The 14698-nt window shown below is 59.0% G+C and overlaps 1 protein-coding gene across 2 annotated transcripts; it reads right to left on the bottom strand.

Annotated features, from left to right (window-relative positions):
• Nucleotides 1-7861: 7861 nt before the first annotated feature.
• krtcap3 (keratinocyte associated protein 3) lies at nt 7862-14265 on the bottom strand. Of its 2 annotated transcripts, none has more exons than XM_031901624.1 (7): nt 14155-14265; nt 10529-10713; nt 10234-10293; nt 9932-10129; nt 8661-8795; nt 8455-8542; nt 7862-8234 (listed from the first exon to the last, which is right to left on the bottom strand). In XM_031901624.1, exons 1-6 carry the CDS (start codon nt 14195-14197, stop codon nt 8459-8461), a joined length of 705 nt encoding a protein of 234 aa, XP_031757484.1. In that variant the 5' UTR covers nt 14198-14265; the 3' UTR covers nt 7862-8234; nt 8455-8458.
• Nucleotides 14266-14698: the final 433 nt, after the last annotated feature.

Below are 14698 nucleotides of genomic sequence, written 5' to 3'. Positions count from 1 at the left end.
GCACCAGCCCGGGGCACCTGGAGCGGATCGCTTCCTTCTTCCTGGCTTCCTTTTCCTGAGTGCCAGCGGTGGGCGCATGCGCAGTAGAGTGAAAAGCCGACTTTAATGTTTAAGTTCCACTATTCACTCTACTGCGCATGCGCGCGCAGCGAATCAGAAGGAAGGAAGCGCCGGCAGCTACCCCGGGCTGGTGCTGTTCCCTCCTCACAGGGGCACCAGCCCGGGGTAAAAGGTAGGTGGTCAAAGTCACTTGGGGGTGCCTAACATTTTGGCACCCCCAAGTGACTTTGGCTTTCTTTTTCCTTTAATAGAGATATTGGCCAATAAGATGAGGGGAGAGAGAGATCTTTATCTTTTCTCGGTGTAACTTTGAGGCTAGAAAGTTCCCCAGAGGGAAGTTATCCCCAGACAGTAGAATATCACTAAATAGATTCGTTAGGAAAGGAGACATTTTGGCCTTCAGAAGTTTATAAAAAGTAGGGGGAGGGGCCATCAGGATCACACACTTCTCTAGATTATAAATGATCAATGGCATAAATAACTGCAATTAAAATTGGTCCATTAAGATCTTTTAATTGTTCCAAAGAAATTTGGGGGATCCTGCAGTTAGTAAGTAAATGTCTGTGTCTCGGAGTTGTTATGGGGGGTTATGGGAGTTATGGGGGTTATGGGGGTTATGGGGGTTATGGGGGGTTATGGGGGTTATGGGGGGTTATGGGGAGTTATGGGGGTTATGGGGGGTTATGGGAGTTATGGGGGGTTATGGGAGTTATGGGGGTTATGGGGGGTTATGGGGAGTTATGGGGGGTTATGGGAGTTATGGGGGTTATGGGGGTTATGGGGGGTTATGGGGAGTTATGGGGGTTATGGGGAGTTATGGGGGGTTATGGGGGTTATGGGGGTTATGGGGAGTTATGGGGGTTATGGGGAGTTATGGGGGGTTATGGGGAGTTATGGGGGGTTATGGGGGGTTATGGGGGGTTATGGGGAGTTATGGGGGGTTATGGGGAGTTATGGGGGGTTATGGGGAGTTATGGGGGGTTATGGGGGTTATGGGGGTTATGGGGAGTTATGGGGGGTTATGGGGAGTTATGGGGGGTTATGGGGGGTTATGGGGGGTTATGGGGGGTTATGGGGAGTTATGGGGGGTTATGGGGAGTTATGGGGGTTATGGGAGTTACGTGCAGCTTTTCATAGGAATATATCAACTAGTTTATTGGGCTCATTAGTTAATACGTTGATTTTAGCTTTCATTCTAATTGGTTTAGTTTGTCTGTCGTGTAATTGTGTTCGACTGAAAAGCATAGAATTAGCTTTGTTACGGAAATCACTTTATTTAGCAAAAAGCTGTTTCTAAAGCCAATCCAGGCCTTGGGGCCTTCAGTAAAGGACAATGAAAGGTTAATATAAACTAAAAGTAAAGCTAAAGGCATTGTGTGTAAGTACTTACTGTATATCTACATTCCCACATCCCTGCGCCTCTCTGAGATATGGGGCTGGCACCTACAGTCACTGAAATCTCTCTCCCCTTCCAGTAGGTGCCAGCGGCAGCCTTCCTATCCTCTGAGCATGTGTGTAAGTACTTACTGTATATCTACATTCCCACATCCCTGTGCCTCTCTGAGATATGGGGCTGGCACCTACAGTCACTGAAATCTCTCTCCCCTTCCTGTAGGTGCCAGCGGCAGCCTTCCTATCCTCTGAGCATGTGTGTAAGTACTTACTGTATATCTACATTCCCACATCCCTGCGCCTCTCTGAGATACGGTGCCGGCACCTACAGTCACTGAAATCTCTCTCCCCTTCCTGTAGGTGCCAGCGGCAGCCTTCCTATTCTCTGAGCATGTGCGTAAGTACTTACTGTATATCTACATTCCCACATCCCTGCGCCTCTCTGAGATATGGGGCTGGCACCTACAGTCACTGAAATCTCTCTCCCCTTCCTGTAGGTGCCAGCGGCAGCCTTCCTATCCTCTGAGCATGTGTGTAAGTACTTACTGTATATCTACATTCCCACATCCCTGCTTGCTTCTCTGAGATATGGGGCTGGCACCTACAGTCACTGAAATCTCTCTCCCCTTCCAGTAGGTGCCAGCGGCAGCCTTCCTATTTTCTGAGCATGTGTGTAAGTACTTACTGTATATCTACATTCCCACATCCCTGCGCTTCTCTGAGATATGGGGCTGGCACCTACAGTCACTGAAATCTCTCTCCCCTTCCTGTAGGTGCCAGCAGCAGCCTTCCTATTCTCTGAGCATGTGTGTAACTTGATCCTGAGCTACACATGCCCACCAGCCAATCAGAAGCGGATCTGGCAGAGGGGAGGGGGGGAAGGAAACACATGGGCAGTATGAAGCAAGGAGGGAAAGGAAGGGAGAATACCTGTTTAGAGATGGCTGCCTGTTCTAGCCAATGTGAGTAAGTGTTACTGAGTAACTATGTGATTGGCTGAGCCAAAAGTGTGGGGTTTGTACTAACCAATAGGAGGGCTATGGGGCAGGATGCTTTTTACATTTTGACTTGCATTCTCCTGTAAATCTTTTTGCCTTTTACTTAAGTTTAGAAAGTTTTTTTGTACCTTACGATAATAATGAGCCCTAAGGGCTCTGGCACATGGGGAGGTTAGTCGCCCGCAACAAATCTCCCGTGTCTCGGGCGACTAATCTCCCCGGATTGCCTTCCCACCGGCGAAAATGTAAATTACTGGTGGGATGTGGCACACGTGGCGGCGAGATTTCAGTGAAACTGCGCAAGTTCCCTCGAGAGGAAACAATTTACACTTTCACCGGTGGGATGGCAGAGGGATGGCAGGGGGATGGCAGGGGGATGGCAGAGGGATGGCAGAGGGATGGCAGGGGGATGGCAGAGGGATGGCAGGGGGATGGCAGAGGGATGGCAGGGGGATGGCAGAGGGATGGCAGGGGGATGGCAGGGGGATGGCAGAGGGATGGCAGGGGGATGGCAGGGGATGGCAGGGGGATGGCAGGGGGGATGGCAGAGGGATGGCAGGGGGATGGCAGAGGGATGGCAGGGGGATGGCAGGGGGATGGCAGAGGGATGGCAGGGGGATGGCAGGGGATGGCAGAGGGATGGCAGGGGGATGGCAGGGGGATGGCAGAGGGATGGGCAGGGGGGATGGCAGGGGGAGGGATGGCAGGAGGGGGGATGGCAGAGGGATGGCAGGGGATGCAGAGGTGATGGCAGGGGGATGGCAGAGGGATGGCAGGGGGATGGCAGGGGGATGGCAGAGGGATGGCAGGGGATGGCAGGGGATGGCAGGGGGATGGCAGAGGGATGGCAGGGGGATGGCAGGGGGATGGCAGGGGGATGGCAGGGGATGGCAGGGGGATGGCAGGGGGATGGCAGGGGATGGCAGGGGGATGGCAGGGGGATGCAGGGGGATGGCAGGGGGATGGCAGAGGGATGGCAGGGGGATGGCAGAGGGATGGCAGGGGATGCAGGGGATGCAGGGGGATGGCAGAGGATGGCAGGGATGGCAGGGGGATGCAGAGGGATGGCAGGGGGATGGCAGGGGGATGGCAGAGGGATGGCAGGGGGGGGAATGGCAGGGGATGGCAGGGGGATGGCAGGGGAGATGCAGGGGGATGGCAGGGGGATGGCAAGGGGGGGATGGCAGAGGGGATGGCAGGGTGATGGCAGGGGATGGCAGGGGGGATGGCAGAGGGATGGCAGGGGGATGGCAGGGGGATGGCAGAGGGATGGCAGAGGGATGGCAGGGGGATGGCAGGGGGATGGCAGGGGGATGGGCAGGGGATGGCAGGGGGATGGCAGGGGGATGGCAGGGGGATGGCAGGGGGATGGCAGAGGGATGGCAGAGGGATGGCAGGGGGATGGCAGGGGGATGGCAGGGGGATGGCAGGGGATGGCAGGGGGGATGGCAGGGGGATGGCAGGGGGATGGCAGAGGGATGGCAGGGGGATGGCAGGGGGATGCAGGGGGATGGCAGAGGGATGGCAGGGGATGGCAGGGGATGGCAGAGGGATGCAGAGGGATGGCAGGGATGGCAGAGGATGGCAGGGGATGGCAGAGGATGGCAGGGGGATGGCAGAGGGATGGCAGGGGGATGCAGAGGGATGGCGGGGGGGCAGGGGGATGGCAGGGGATGCAGGGGGATGGCAGAGGGATGGCAGGGGGATGGCAGAGGGATGGCAGGGGGATGGCAGAGGGATGCAGGGGGGATGGCAGAGGGATGGCAGGGGGGATGGGCAGAGGGATGGCAGGGGGATGGCAGGGGGGATGGCAGGGGGATGGCAGGGGGATGGCAGAGGGATGGCAGGGGGATGGCAAGGGATGGCAGGGGGATGGCAGGGGGATGGCAGGGGGATGGCAGGGGGATGGCAGGGGGATGGCAGGGGGATGGCAGGGGGATGGCAGGGGGATGGCAGAGGGATGGCAGGGGGGCAGAGGGATGGCAGGGGGATGGCAGGGGGATGGCAGGGGGATGGCAGGGGGATGGCAGGGGGATGGCAGGGGATGGCAGAGGGGATGGCAGGGGTGCAGGGGGATGGCAGGGGGATGGCAGAGGGATGGCAGGGGATGGCAGGGGGATGGCAGGGGATGGCAGGGGGATGGCAGGGGGATGGCAGCGGGATGGCAGCGGATGGCAGAGGGATGGCAGGGGATGGCAGAGGGATGGCAGGGGGATGGCAGAGGGATGGCAGAGGGATGGCAGGGGGATGGCAGGGGGATGGCAGAGGGATGGCAGGGGGATGGCAGAGGGATGGCAGAGGGATGGCAGGGGGATGGCAGAGGGATGGCAGGGGGATGGCAGAGGGATGGCAGAGGGATGGCAGGGGGATGGCAGGGGGATGGCAGGGGGATGGCAGGGGGATGGCAGGGGGATGGCAGAGGGATGGCAGGGGGATGGCAGAGGGATGGCAGAGGGATGGCAGGGGGATGGCAGAGGGATGGCAGAGGGATGGCATTCTGGGGAGATTAGTCGCCCGCAAACAGGGAGTTTTGTCTCGTGCAACTAATCTCCCCGTGTGCCAGAGCCCTAAACAATGAAATCTCTCCCCCAATCACAGCTTTCGGAGCTTCCCAAACCAATGGGAGATGATCTAAATGGTCTTTGTTATCAGTTAAGAACAAATCCCGTCTGCCTTGTAGCATTGAGATGCAGTCAGCGGGATCTCGCTAAGGGCTCGGGAGGGACCAACAAACAAAACCTTTATTAGATGTTGTTGAACTGGAGAGAAACTGCTCAGAAAGATCAATGTCGCCCAATCAGCTCCTATCATTTTACTTAGAATTATTTGATGTCAGAATATCATCTATCGTTCAGGTCAGTGACTTTAAAGAATTTGTGTAAAAGTTTCGATTTTTTGAAATGATCTTTAAATTTCCAGTCAGTTCTGTCGAGGGACCATAAATAAGATTCATTTCAGTCACAATGAAACTGGGCAAGTGAAGGGCTCATGTTGGAGATATTTGGGGCATCAGCAGAACATAAGTGCCCTGGGGTATCAGTAACAAGTCCCTGCGTAACTATATGGGCTCATCCCCGACTGGTACAGAGACATTTAGTTTGTGGGAAACAGAGCGGCTGCCCCCCCCATCCAGAGCGGCTGCCCCCCATCCAGAGCGGCTGCCCCCCCCCCACCAAAAAAACCCAAAAATCCCAGCGGCCCCAACCCTTGCCTGCGCTCCCCCTGCCCGACTGTCCCTCCCATGGCGCGTGAAATTTACACACTCGGGGGAGGACGTCGGGGGGGGGGGGGGGTGTGGCGGGAAGGGCACTAGCAGGGCCCCTGGGGCAGGAGCCCCGATGGGCCCTTCATCCCCCAGTCTGACCCTGAAGACTTATGTTGGAATTATATCAGAAAAGATGAGCAAGAGCAGAACTTGATACTCACTGGGCAAAAATATTCAACAATATTAACAATTAATGCGAATAACATGACAAAATTAGGTAGATAAAATAATAAAGGCATAACTGCTGATTGGTTTAACCATATGTACGCCGCCGAGCAGAGATGTCATTGGTCGTAGTTGAAGTAGGAGAAGATTCTTTACAAAGTGATACTCAGTATCTAGAGATCAGCCGCGGGCCCGACGCGCAGCACCGAGTATCTGGCGTTTGCACCAACGGCACACTTATTGCTCAACAACCAGAATTGCTAAATCCAAATCACTCCAACTTGCAGCGCAGCAGTAAAGTGTGCCTGAGTCTGAGCTTTCAGCCGGCGCTACACATTAGAACTTTCAGCTAACCTATTGTTTCTCCTACTCCCATGTAACTGGAGGAGTCCCAAGCCGGACTTGGATTTCTTACTATTGAGTGCTATTCTGATACCTACTGGGAGCTGCTATCTTGCTCCCTTCCCATTGTTCTGCTGATCGGCTGCTGGGGGTGAGGGGGGGGGATATCACTCCAACTTGCAGCGCAGCAGTAAAGTGTGCCTGAGTCTGAGCTTTCAGCCAGTGCTACACATTAGAACTGCTTTCAGCTAACCTATTGTTTCTCCTACTCCGATGTAACTGGAGGAGTCCCAAGCCGGACTTGGATTTCTTACTATTGAGTGCTATTCTGATACCTACTGGGAGCTGCTATCTTGCTCCCTTCCCATTGTTCTGCTGATCGGCTGCTGGGGGGGGGGGTATCACTCCAACTTGCAGCGCAGCAGTAAAGTGTGCCTGAGTCTGAGCTTTCAGCCAGCGCTACACATTAGAACTGCTTTCAGCTAACCTATTGTTTCTCCTACTCCCATGTAACTGGAGGAGTCCCAAGCTGGACTTGGATTTCTTACTATTGAGTGCTATTCTGATACCTACTGGGAGCTGCTATCTTGCTCCCTTCCCATTGTTCTGCTGATCGGCTGCTGGGGGTGAGGGGGGGGGGATATCACTCCAACTTGCAGCGCAGCAGTAAAGTGAGACTGAAGTTTATCAGAGCACAGGTCACATGGCTGTGGCACCCTGGGAAATGAAGAATATGGCTAGCCCCATGGGACTAACAGATTATCTGCGGGAGAAGCTCCATTAACCGATGGGTTTGTAACAAACATGTTGCTTTAAGAGAGACCAATGGCAACAGAGGCCGTTATCTCTGAAGATGAAAGTGGCGCCCCCCATTGGAGCAGTGAGGTCTCCCCGTCAGTATCTGTGTAACTGTATGTAGCTGCCCAGGCTTAGTCTGTGGTACAGGCCCCCCCAGGGCAGGGTGCCCCCATTCTGAGGGCAGGGCAGCAGTCACACATTACCTTCCCGCCCCCCATGCCCAGCGATCACCTCCCCCAATGGCACTGCCCTCCTCACATGCCCCTCCCTCATTATGACACACATGGGCATGTACTTAGGCTCCTCCTTTCTGGCACAAACAAAAGTTCTTGTGGGAATGCAACAGTTGCCATGGTGACAGCCTCCACACAAAATGGCACCTGTTGCTGTGGATCCAGGACAAGATTAATTAGCAGAATTGTCTCGGGGCGATGGGACCAGTTTAAGCCCCGGGGGCATTTTCCTTTCTCTGTCCATTTCTCCCCCAGGTACATCAGTAGCCACAACAGCAGCTGGGGGGGGGGCAGAGCCTGAAGCCCTCTAGCATTAGGCCCCACCCCTTATATGTTCCCCCCCCCCCCCCCCCCCCCCCCCCCCCCCAATATGGGCTCCCAGTGGGACAAGGGGCCAATCACACGGCAGAGCTGCCCTTTAGTCAAACTACGGTGTCACTTTTGGATCAGTTGATTTCCACTCTGCATCTCCCCAATGTGGTTACAAAGGCCCCACTTTCCTTAGCAACCAGGGAAAACGAGGTGGTCACTCCGGGATGCCTTGTTGCCCCTTCCCTGGGTTACGTGGCCGCCCGGGCCCTCAGGATTTTCACTGCAGGAGTCATGTGACATGTTTAAAGGGAAAGTTTATTTGACTAAAAAACAAAACAAAACTCAACATAATAAAAAAAACGAGTCGTTCCAGACAGTAAACAGAAAATCTTCTGAAGAAAAAACTCCCGTGACGGGCGCCAGGGGCCCCCCAGGAAGTGCAGCCGACGGCCCAACGGGGCATGCTGGGAGTCCCATAATGTCTGCCCATAATCTCCAGGGAGTGGGGCGAGGGCCCCCCAGGGATACAGTGGCACGGGGCCAAGCAGCCAATCCCACTCCTGGGCACAAAGGGCCCCAAAAGTCCATTTGTCTGGGTAGCGCACCCCCCCACACACAAAGGCTGGCGGCCTGCACCAATGGAGTGGCACTAGGGGAGGGGCCAGTGACCTGCAACAAACAAACAGCTGAGAGTTACAGATTTACTACCCCACCCCCCCAATCGAAATGTGTTTTTGTTGCTATGGTCAGCAACCCTGGCAACCAAAAAATAGCTCTGTAACCAGACACAGTGCCGCAGGGTGGGATACACCAGGGTGGGCATCTATTTCTCTCACTGGTACAGTTCTACACCAAGAAGCTGCCATACAGCCCCACACAGGGCACTTACCTCCCTAGGCTGTGGCCTCAATCAGCTGGTGGGTCTCCGGCCTGGGACCCTCCTCCAAGCGCTCCTTCTCTGCCTCCTCCTCCTGCATCTGGGAGAAGAGGGGCATCAGGGTGGCATTCAGTGCCAGTTGCATTAAGGGGGGGGTACAGGCCATACCAACACTTATAGGGCCCCCCGCTATGCCAGCCCCCCAGTACAATACTTACCCGTTCCCTGAGGTACGACTGCCCGCAGGGGCCAATCCCTCGCAGTATGAACGCAACCACGCAGCACCGAACCGACAGCGCCGCCTCCACCGCCGACAGGAACATGGAGGGAAACCAGAGCGCCAGGGTGGTGTCCTGCAATCAGAGCGAGGGCATTACAGTGTGGGCACACCCCGGCACAGAGCCCCCCAATCCCCCAGCAGAAGTTGCCCCAAACCCCCACCCCGGCACAGAGCCCCCAAAACCCCCACCCCGGCACAGAGCCCCCAAAACCCCCAGCAGGGGGTGCCCCAAACCCCCACCCTGGCACAGAGCCCCCCAATCCCCACAGCAGGGGGTGCCCCAAACCCCCACCCTGGCACAGAGCCCCCCAATCCCCCAGCAGGGGGTGCCCCAAACCCCCACCCTGGCACAGAGCCCCCCAATCCCCACAGCAGGGGGTGCCCCAAACCCCCATCCCGGCACAGAGCCCCCCAATCCCCCAGCAGGGGGTGCCCCAAACCCCCACCCTGGCACAGAGCCCCCCAATCCCCACAGCAGGGGGTGCCCCAAACCCCCACCCCGGCACAGAGCCCCCCAATCCCCCCAGCAGGGGGTGCCCCAAACCCCCACCCCGGCACAGAGCCCCCCAATCCCCCCAGCAGGGGGTGCCCCAAACCCGGCACAGAGCCCCCCCAATCCCTCAGCAGGGGGTGCCCCAAACCCCCACCCTGGCACAGAGTCCCCCAATCCCCCAAGCAGGGGGTGTCCGAAACCCCCACCCCGGCACAGAGCCCCCCAATCCCCCCAGCAGGGGGTGCCCCAAACCCCCACCCCGGCACAGAGCCCCCCCAATCCCCCCAGCAGGGGGTGTCCCAAACCCCCACCCCAGCACAGAGCCCCCCAATCCCCCCAGCAGGGGGTGTCCCAAACCCCCACCCCGGCACAGAGCCCCCCAATCCCCCCAGCAGAGGGTGTCCCAAACCCCCACCCCGGCACAGAGCCCCCCAATCTCCACAGCAGGGGGTGCCCCAAACCCCCACCCCGGCACAGAGCCCCCCAATCCCCCAGCAGGGGGTGCCCCAAACCCCCACCCCGGCACAGAGCCCCCAAATCCCTCAGCAGGAGGTGCCCCAAACCCCCACCCTGGCACAGAGCCCCCCAATCCCCCAGCAGGGGGTGCCCCAAACCCCCACCCTGGCACAGAGCCCCCCAGCAGGGGGTGCCCCAAACCCCCACCCCGGCACAGAGCCCCCCAATCCCCCCAGCAGGGGGTGCAGCCAGACACTCACATAGATCCGTGTGGTATCAAACGGGCACTCGTTGCTCATCTGGACAGAGCGGGCGTCGGCGGGCAGAACTGTGGAATTGCACCCCGAGACCAGATTCTTCCCCCCATTAGTGATGGTGAGCGCCACGGCGAGGAGGAGCCCCACAAAGCAGGCGGCCGAGAGCAGGGAGTTGAGCAGCGACAGGACCAGCAGCGCCCACTGCTGCACAGAGGCAAATAGTGCATTAGCCCCGCCCACCGGGAGCCCCACGATCCCCCCACACACTCACCACCAAAACTGCCCCCCCACTCACTCGCACTCACTATCTGGACTCTCCTCAGGTTGCGCGATGCCAGGATGGCACAGATTCCGGTTGAGATGCTCTGGGGGAAGAGAGGATGGTGGATCAGTAACTATGGTAACAGCACAGTCAGTGAGGGTCAGTGCCCGCGGGTACATGCCATGATATGAACTACCCCCCCACACCCTGTTGGGCACATTGGGCAGAAAGGGGTTTCCCCACATGCCCCCCCCTTATACCCTTAATGGGAGAGGAGAATGCCCCCCCACAAACAAATAACTGCCAGTTACTGGGCCCCAATCTGCCCCCCGACTTACCAAGAGCCCCGACACCACGGAGATGATGTTGGCCGCACAGTACTCGGGGCTCACTCGCTTCTCCGGATTGGCCACGTGTCTCAGCACCGTCCCGTGCACTATTGCCCCCAGGATAAAGTTCACGTGGCCCACAAATATCAGGGTGATGCCCACTCTCATCAGCTGGCGCGGCCCCTTCTCCAGCCCTGGCGAATAGAAAGCAAGCTCACTGGCCCAGTCACCAACACCTGTACCCACCCCTATACTGGGATACCCACCCCTATATACCCCCCCTCACCCCTATACTGGGATACCCACCCCTATATACCCCCCTCACCCCTATACTGGGATACCCACCCCTATATACCCCCCCCTCGCCCTGATACTGGGATACCCACCCCTATATACTCCCCCCTCACCCTGATACTGGGATACCCACCCCTATATACCCCCCCTCACCCCTATACTGGGATACCCACCCCTATATACCCCCCCTCACCCCTATACTGGGATACCCACCCCTATATACCCCCCTCACCCCTATACTGGGATACCCACCCCTATATACCCCCCCTCACCCCTATACTGGGATACCCACCCCTATATACCCCCCTCGCCCTGATACTGGGATACCCACCCCTATATACCCCCCCCCTCACCCCTATACTGGGATACCCACCCCTATATACCCCCCCTCGCCCTGATACTGGGATACCCACCCCTATATACCCCCCTCACCCCGATACTGGGATACCCACCCCTATATACCCCCCCCCCCTCGCCCTGATACTGGGATACCCACCCCTATATACGCCCCTCGCCCTGATACTGGGATACCCACCCCTATATACCCCCCCCTCGCCCTGATACTGGGATACGCACCCCTATATACCCCCCCTCAACCTGATACTGGGATACCCACCCCTATATACCCCCCCCTCACCCTGATACTGGGATATCCACCCTTATATACCCCCCCATCGCCCTGATACTGGGATACCCACCCCTATATACCCCCCCTCGCCCTGATACTGGGATACCCACCCCTATATACCCCCCCTTGCCCTGATACTGGGATACCCACCCCTATATACCTCACCCTGATACTGGGATACCCACCCCTATATACCCCCCCCTCACCCTGATACTGGGATACCCACCCCTATATACCCCCCCTCACCCTGATACTGGGATACCCACCCCTATATACCCCCCCTCACCCTGATACTGGGATACCCACCCCTATATACCCCCCCCTCACCCTGATACTGGGATACCCACCCCTATATACCCCCCCCTCACCCTGATACTGGGATACCCACCCCTATATACCCCCCCCTCACCCTGATACTGGGATACCCACCCCTATATACCTCACCCTGATACTGGGATACCCACCCCTATATACCTCACCCTGATACTGGGATACCGACCCCTATATACCCCCCCCTCGCCCTGATACTGGGATACCCACCCCTATATACCCCCCCCTCGCCCTGATACTGGGATACCCACCCCTATATACCCCCCCTCACCCTGATACTGGGATACCCACCCCTATATACCCCCCTCACCCTGATACTGGGATACCCACCCCTATATATCCCCCTTACCCTGACACTGGGATACCCACCCTTATAACCCCTCCCTCACCCTGATACTGGGATACCCACCCCTATATACCCCCCGTCACCCTGATACTGGGATACCCACCCCTAAATACCCCCCTCACCCTGATACTGGGATACCAACCCTTATATACCCCCCCCTCACCCTGATACTGGGATACCAACCCTTATATACCCCCCCCCCCCCCCCCCCCCCCCCCCCTCACCCTGATACTGGGATACCCACCCCCTATATACCCCCCTCACCCTGATACTGGATACCCACCCCTATATACCCCCCCCCCTCACCCTGATACTGGGATACCCACCCCTATATACCCCCCCCCCCTCACCCTGATACTGGGATACCCACCCCTATATACCCCCCTCACCCTGATACTGGGATTTCCACCCTTATATACCCCCCCTCCCCCTGATACAATTACCCATGTTATTACCCCTCCCACAGGCTGCAGGGAATCCTCCCCCTGATACTATAATCAGCTAACACCCCCAGTGGGCCCCCCAGCTAACACCCCCAGCTAACACCCCCAGCCGGCCCCCCAGCTAACACCCCCAGCCGGCCCCCCAGCTAACACCCCCAGCCGGCCCCCCAGCTAACACCCCCTGTCGGCCCCCCAGCTAACACCCCCAGCCGGCCCCCCAGCTAACACCCCCAGCCGGCCCCCCAGCTAACACCCCCAGCCGGCCCCCCAGCTAACACCCCCTGTCGGCCCCCCAGCTAACACCCCCTGTCGGCCCCCCAGCTAACACCCCCTGTCGGCCCCCCAGCTAACACCCCCAGTCGGCCCCCCAGCTAACACCCCCAGTGGGCCCCCCAGCTAATACCCCCAGTGGGCCCCCCAGCCCCCCAGCTAACACCCCCAGTGGGCCCCCCAGCTAACACCCCCAGTGGGCCCCCCAGCTAACACCCCCAGTGGGCCCCCCAGCTAACACCCCCTGTCGGCCCCCAGCTAACACCCCCAGTGGGCCCCCCAGCTAACACCCCCTGTGGGCCCCCAGCTAACACCCCCTGTGGGCCCCCAGCTAACACCCCCAGTGGGCCCCCCAGCTAACACCCCCAGTGGGCCCCCCAGCTAACACCCCCTGTCGGCCCCCAGCTAACACCCCCTGTCGGCCCCCCAGCTAACACCCCCAGTGGGCCCCCCAGCTAACACCCCCTGTGGGCCCCCAGCTAACACCCCCTGTGGGCCCCCAGCTAACACCCCCAGCGGGCCCCCCAGCTAACACCCCCCAGTGGGCCCCCCAGCTAATACCCCCAGTGGGCCCCCCAGCTAACACCCCCAGTGGGCCCCCCAGCTAACACCCCCAGTGGGCCCCCCAGCTAACACCCCCAGTGGGCCCCCCAGCTAACACCCCCAGTGGGCCCCCCAGCTAACACCCCCTGTGGGCCCCCAGCTAACACCCCCTGTGGGCCCCCAGCTAACACCCCCAGCGGGCCCCCCAGCTAACACCCCCAGTGGGCCCCCCAGCTAACACCCCCAGTGGGCCCCCCAGCTAACACCCCCTGTGGGCCCCCAGCTAACACCCCCAGTGGGCCCCCCAGCTAACACCCCCAGTGGGCCCCCCAGCTAACACCCCCAGTGGGCCCCCAGCTAATACCCCCAGTGGGCCCCCCAGCTAACACCCCCAGTGGGCCCCCCAGCTAACACCCCCAGTGGGCCCCCCAGCTAACACCCCCAGTGGGCCCCCCAGCTAACACCCCCAGTGGGCCCCCAGCTAATACCCCCAGTGGGCCCCCCAGCTAACACCCCCAGTGGGCCCCCCAGCTAACACCCCCAGTGGGCCCCCCAGCTAACACCCCCAGCCGGCCCCCCAGCTAACACCCCCAGTGGGCCCCCCAGCTAACACCCCCAGCCGGCCCCCCAGCTAACACCCCCAGTGGGCCCCCCAGCTAACACCCCCTCACAGCCCCAAGTGACCGCCCCTAAAGGAAGCTCGGGTGGGAGTTTCTGAGGGAAGAGTTCGGGGCTCCGAGAGTAAAAGCCCAAATATCCCGGTACCGCTCCCGCTTCTCACCGAATCCGCACGGACGCCTCTCCGAACTCCTTCCGACCGCCATTGCGCCTCACCTGCCCACTCCGCCCACCTACTGCGTCACTATACCTGCCGGCCCCGCCCACCTTAGTTGAAAGATCCAGAGACACGCCTCCCCACACCTGGGACACGCCCACGCTCGCTAATATTCCGGCAACGCCTGATGGTAGTAACACTGCGCCTGCGCAATCTCCTGGTTCCTTAACAGCCAATAGTCCCACCGGCCCCTGTCCGACTGGCCTCTAGCTCCGCCTCCTGCTCCTTACATTGGCCAATAGCTGCACAAACACCTGTTTCACTGAGAAAGTTCCAATAGCCACGCCCCTTCCTCAGTCATCAGTAAGCGAGAAGCTTGTAACCGGAAGCCCAGCCCCTGAGGTTCCCTGCAGCGTCCGACAGTCAGGGGGAGGGGCTCAACCCAAAGCCTTAACCGGGGCCCAAAATGGCGGCTTACCCTTCTGTTCATTCACTTACAGGCCCCTTCCCATCAGTCCCTGCCCCAGTGAGCTTACACTCTAAGGTCCCT

The sequence above is a fragment of the Xenopus tropicalis genome, chromosome 5 (genome assembly GCF_000004195.4).
Source record: "Xenopus tropicalis strain Nigerian chromosome 5, UCB_Xtro_10.0, whole genome shotgun sequence".
NCBI classification, from domain to species: Eukaryota; Metazoa; Chordata; class Amphibia; order Anura; family Pipidae; genus Xenopus; species Xenopus tropicalis.
Note: the sequence above shows the minus strand (reverse complement) of the source record. Positions and strands in the feature narration are given on the sequence as shown.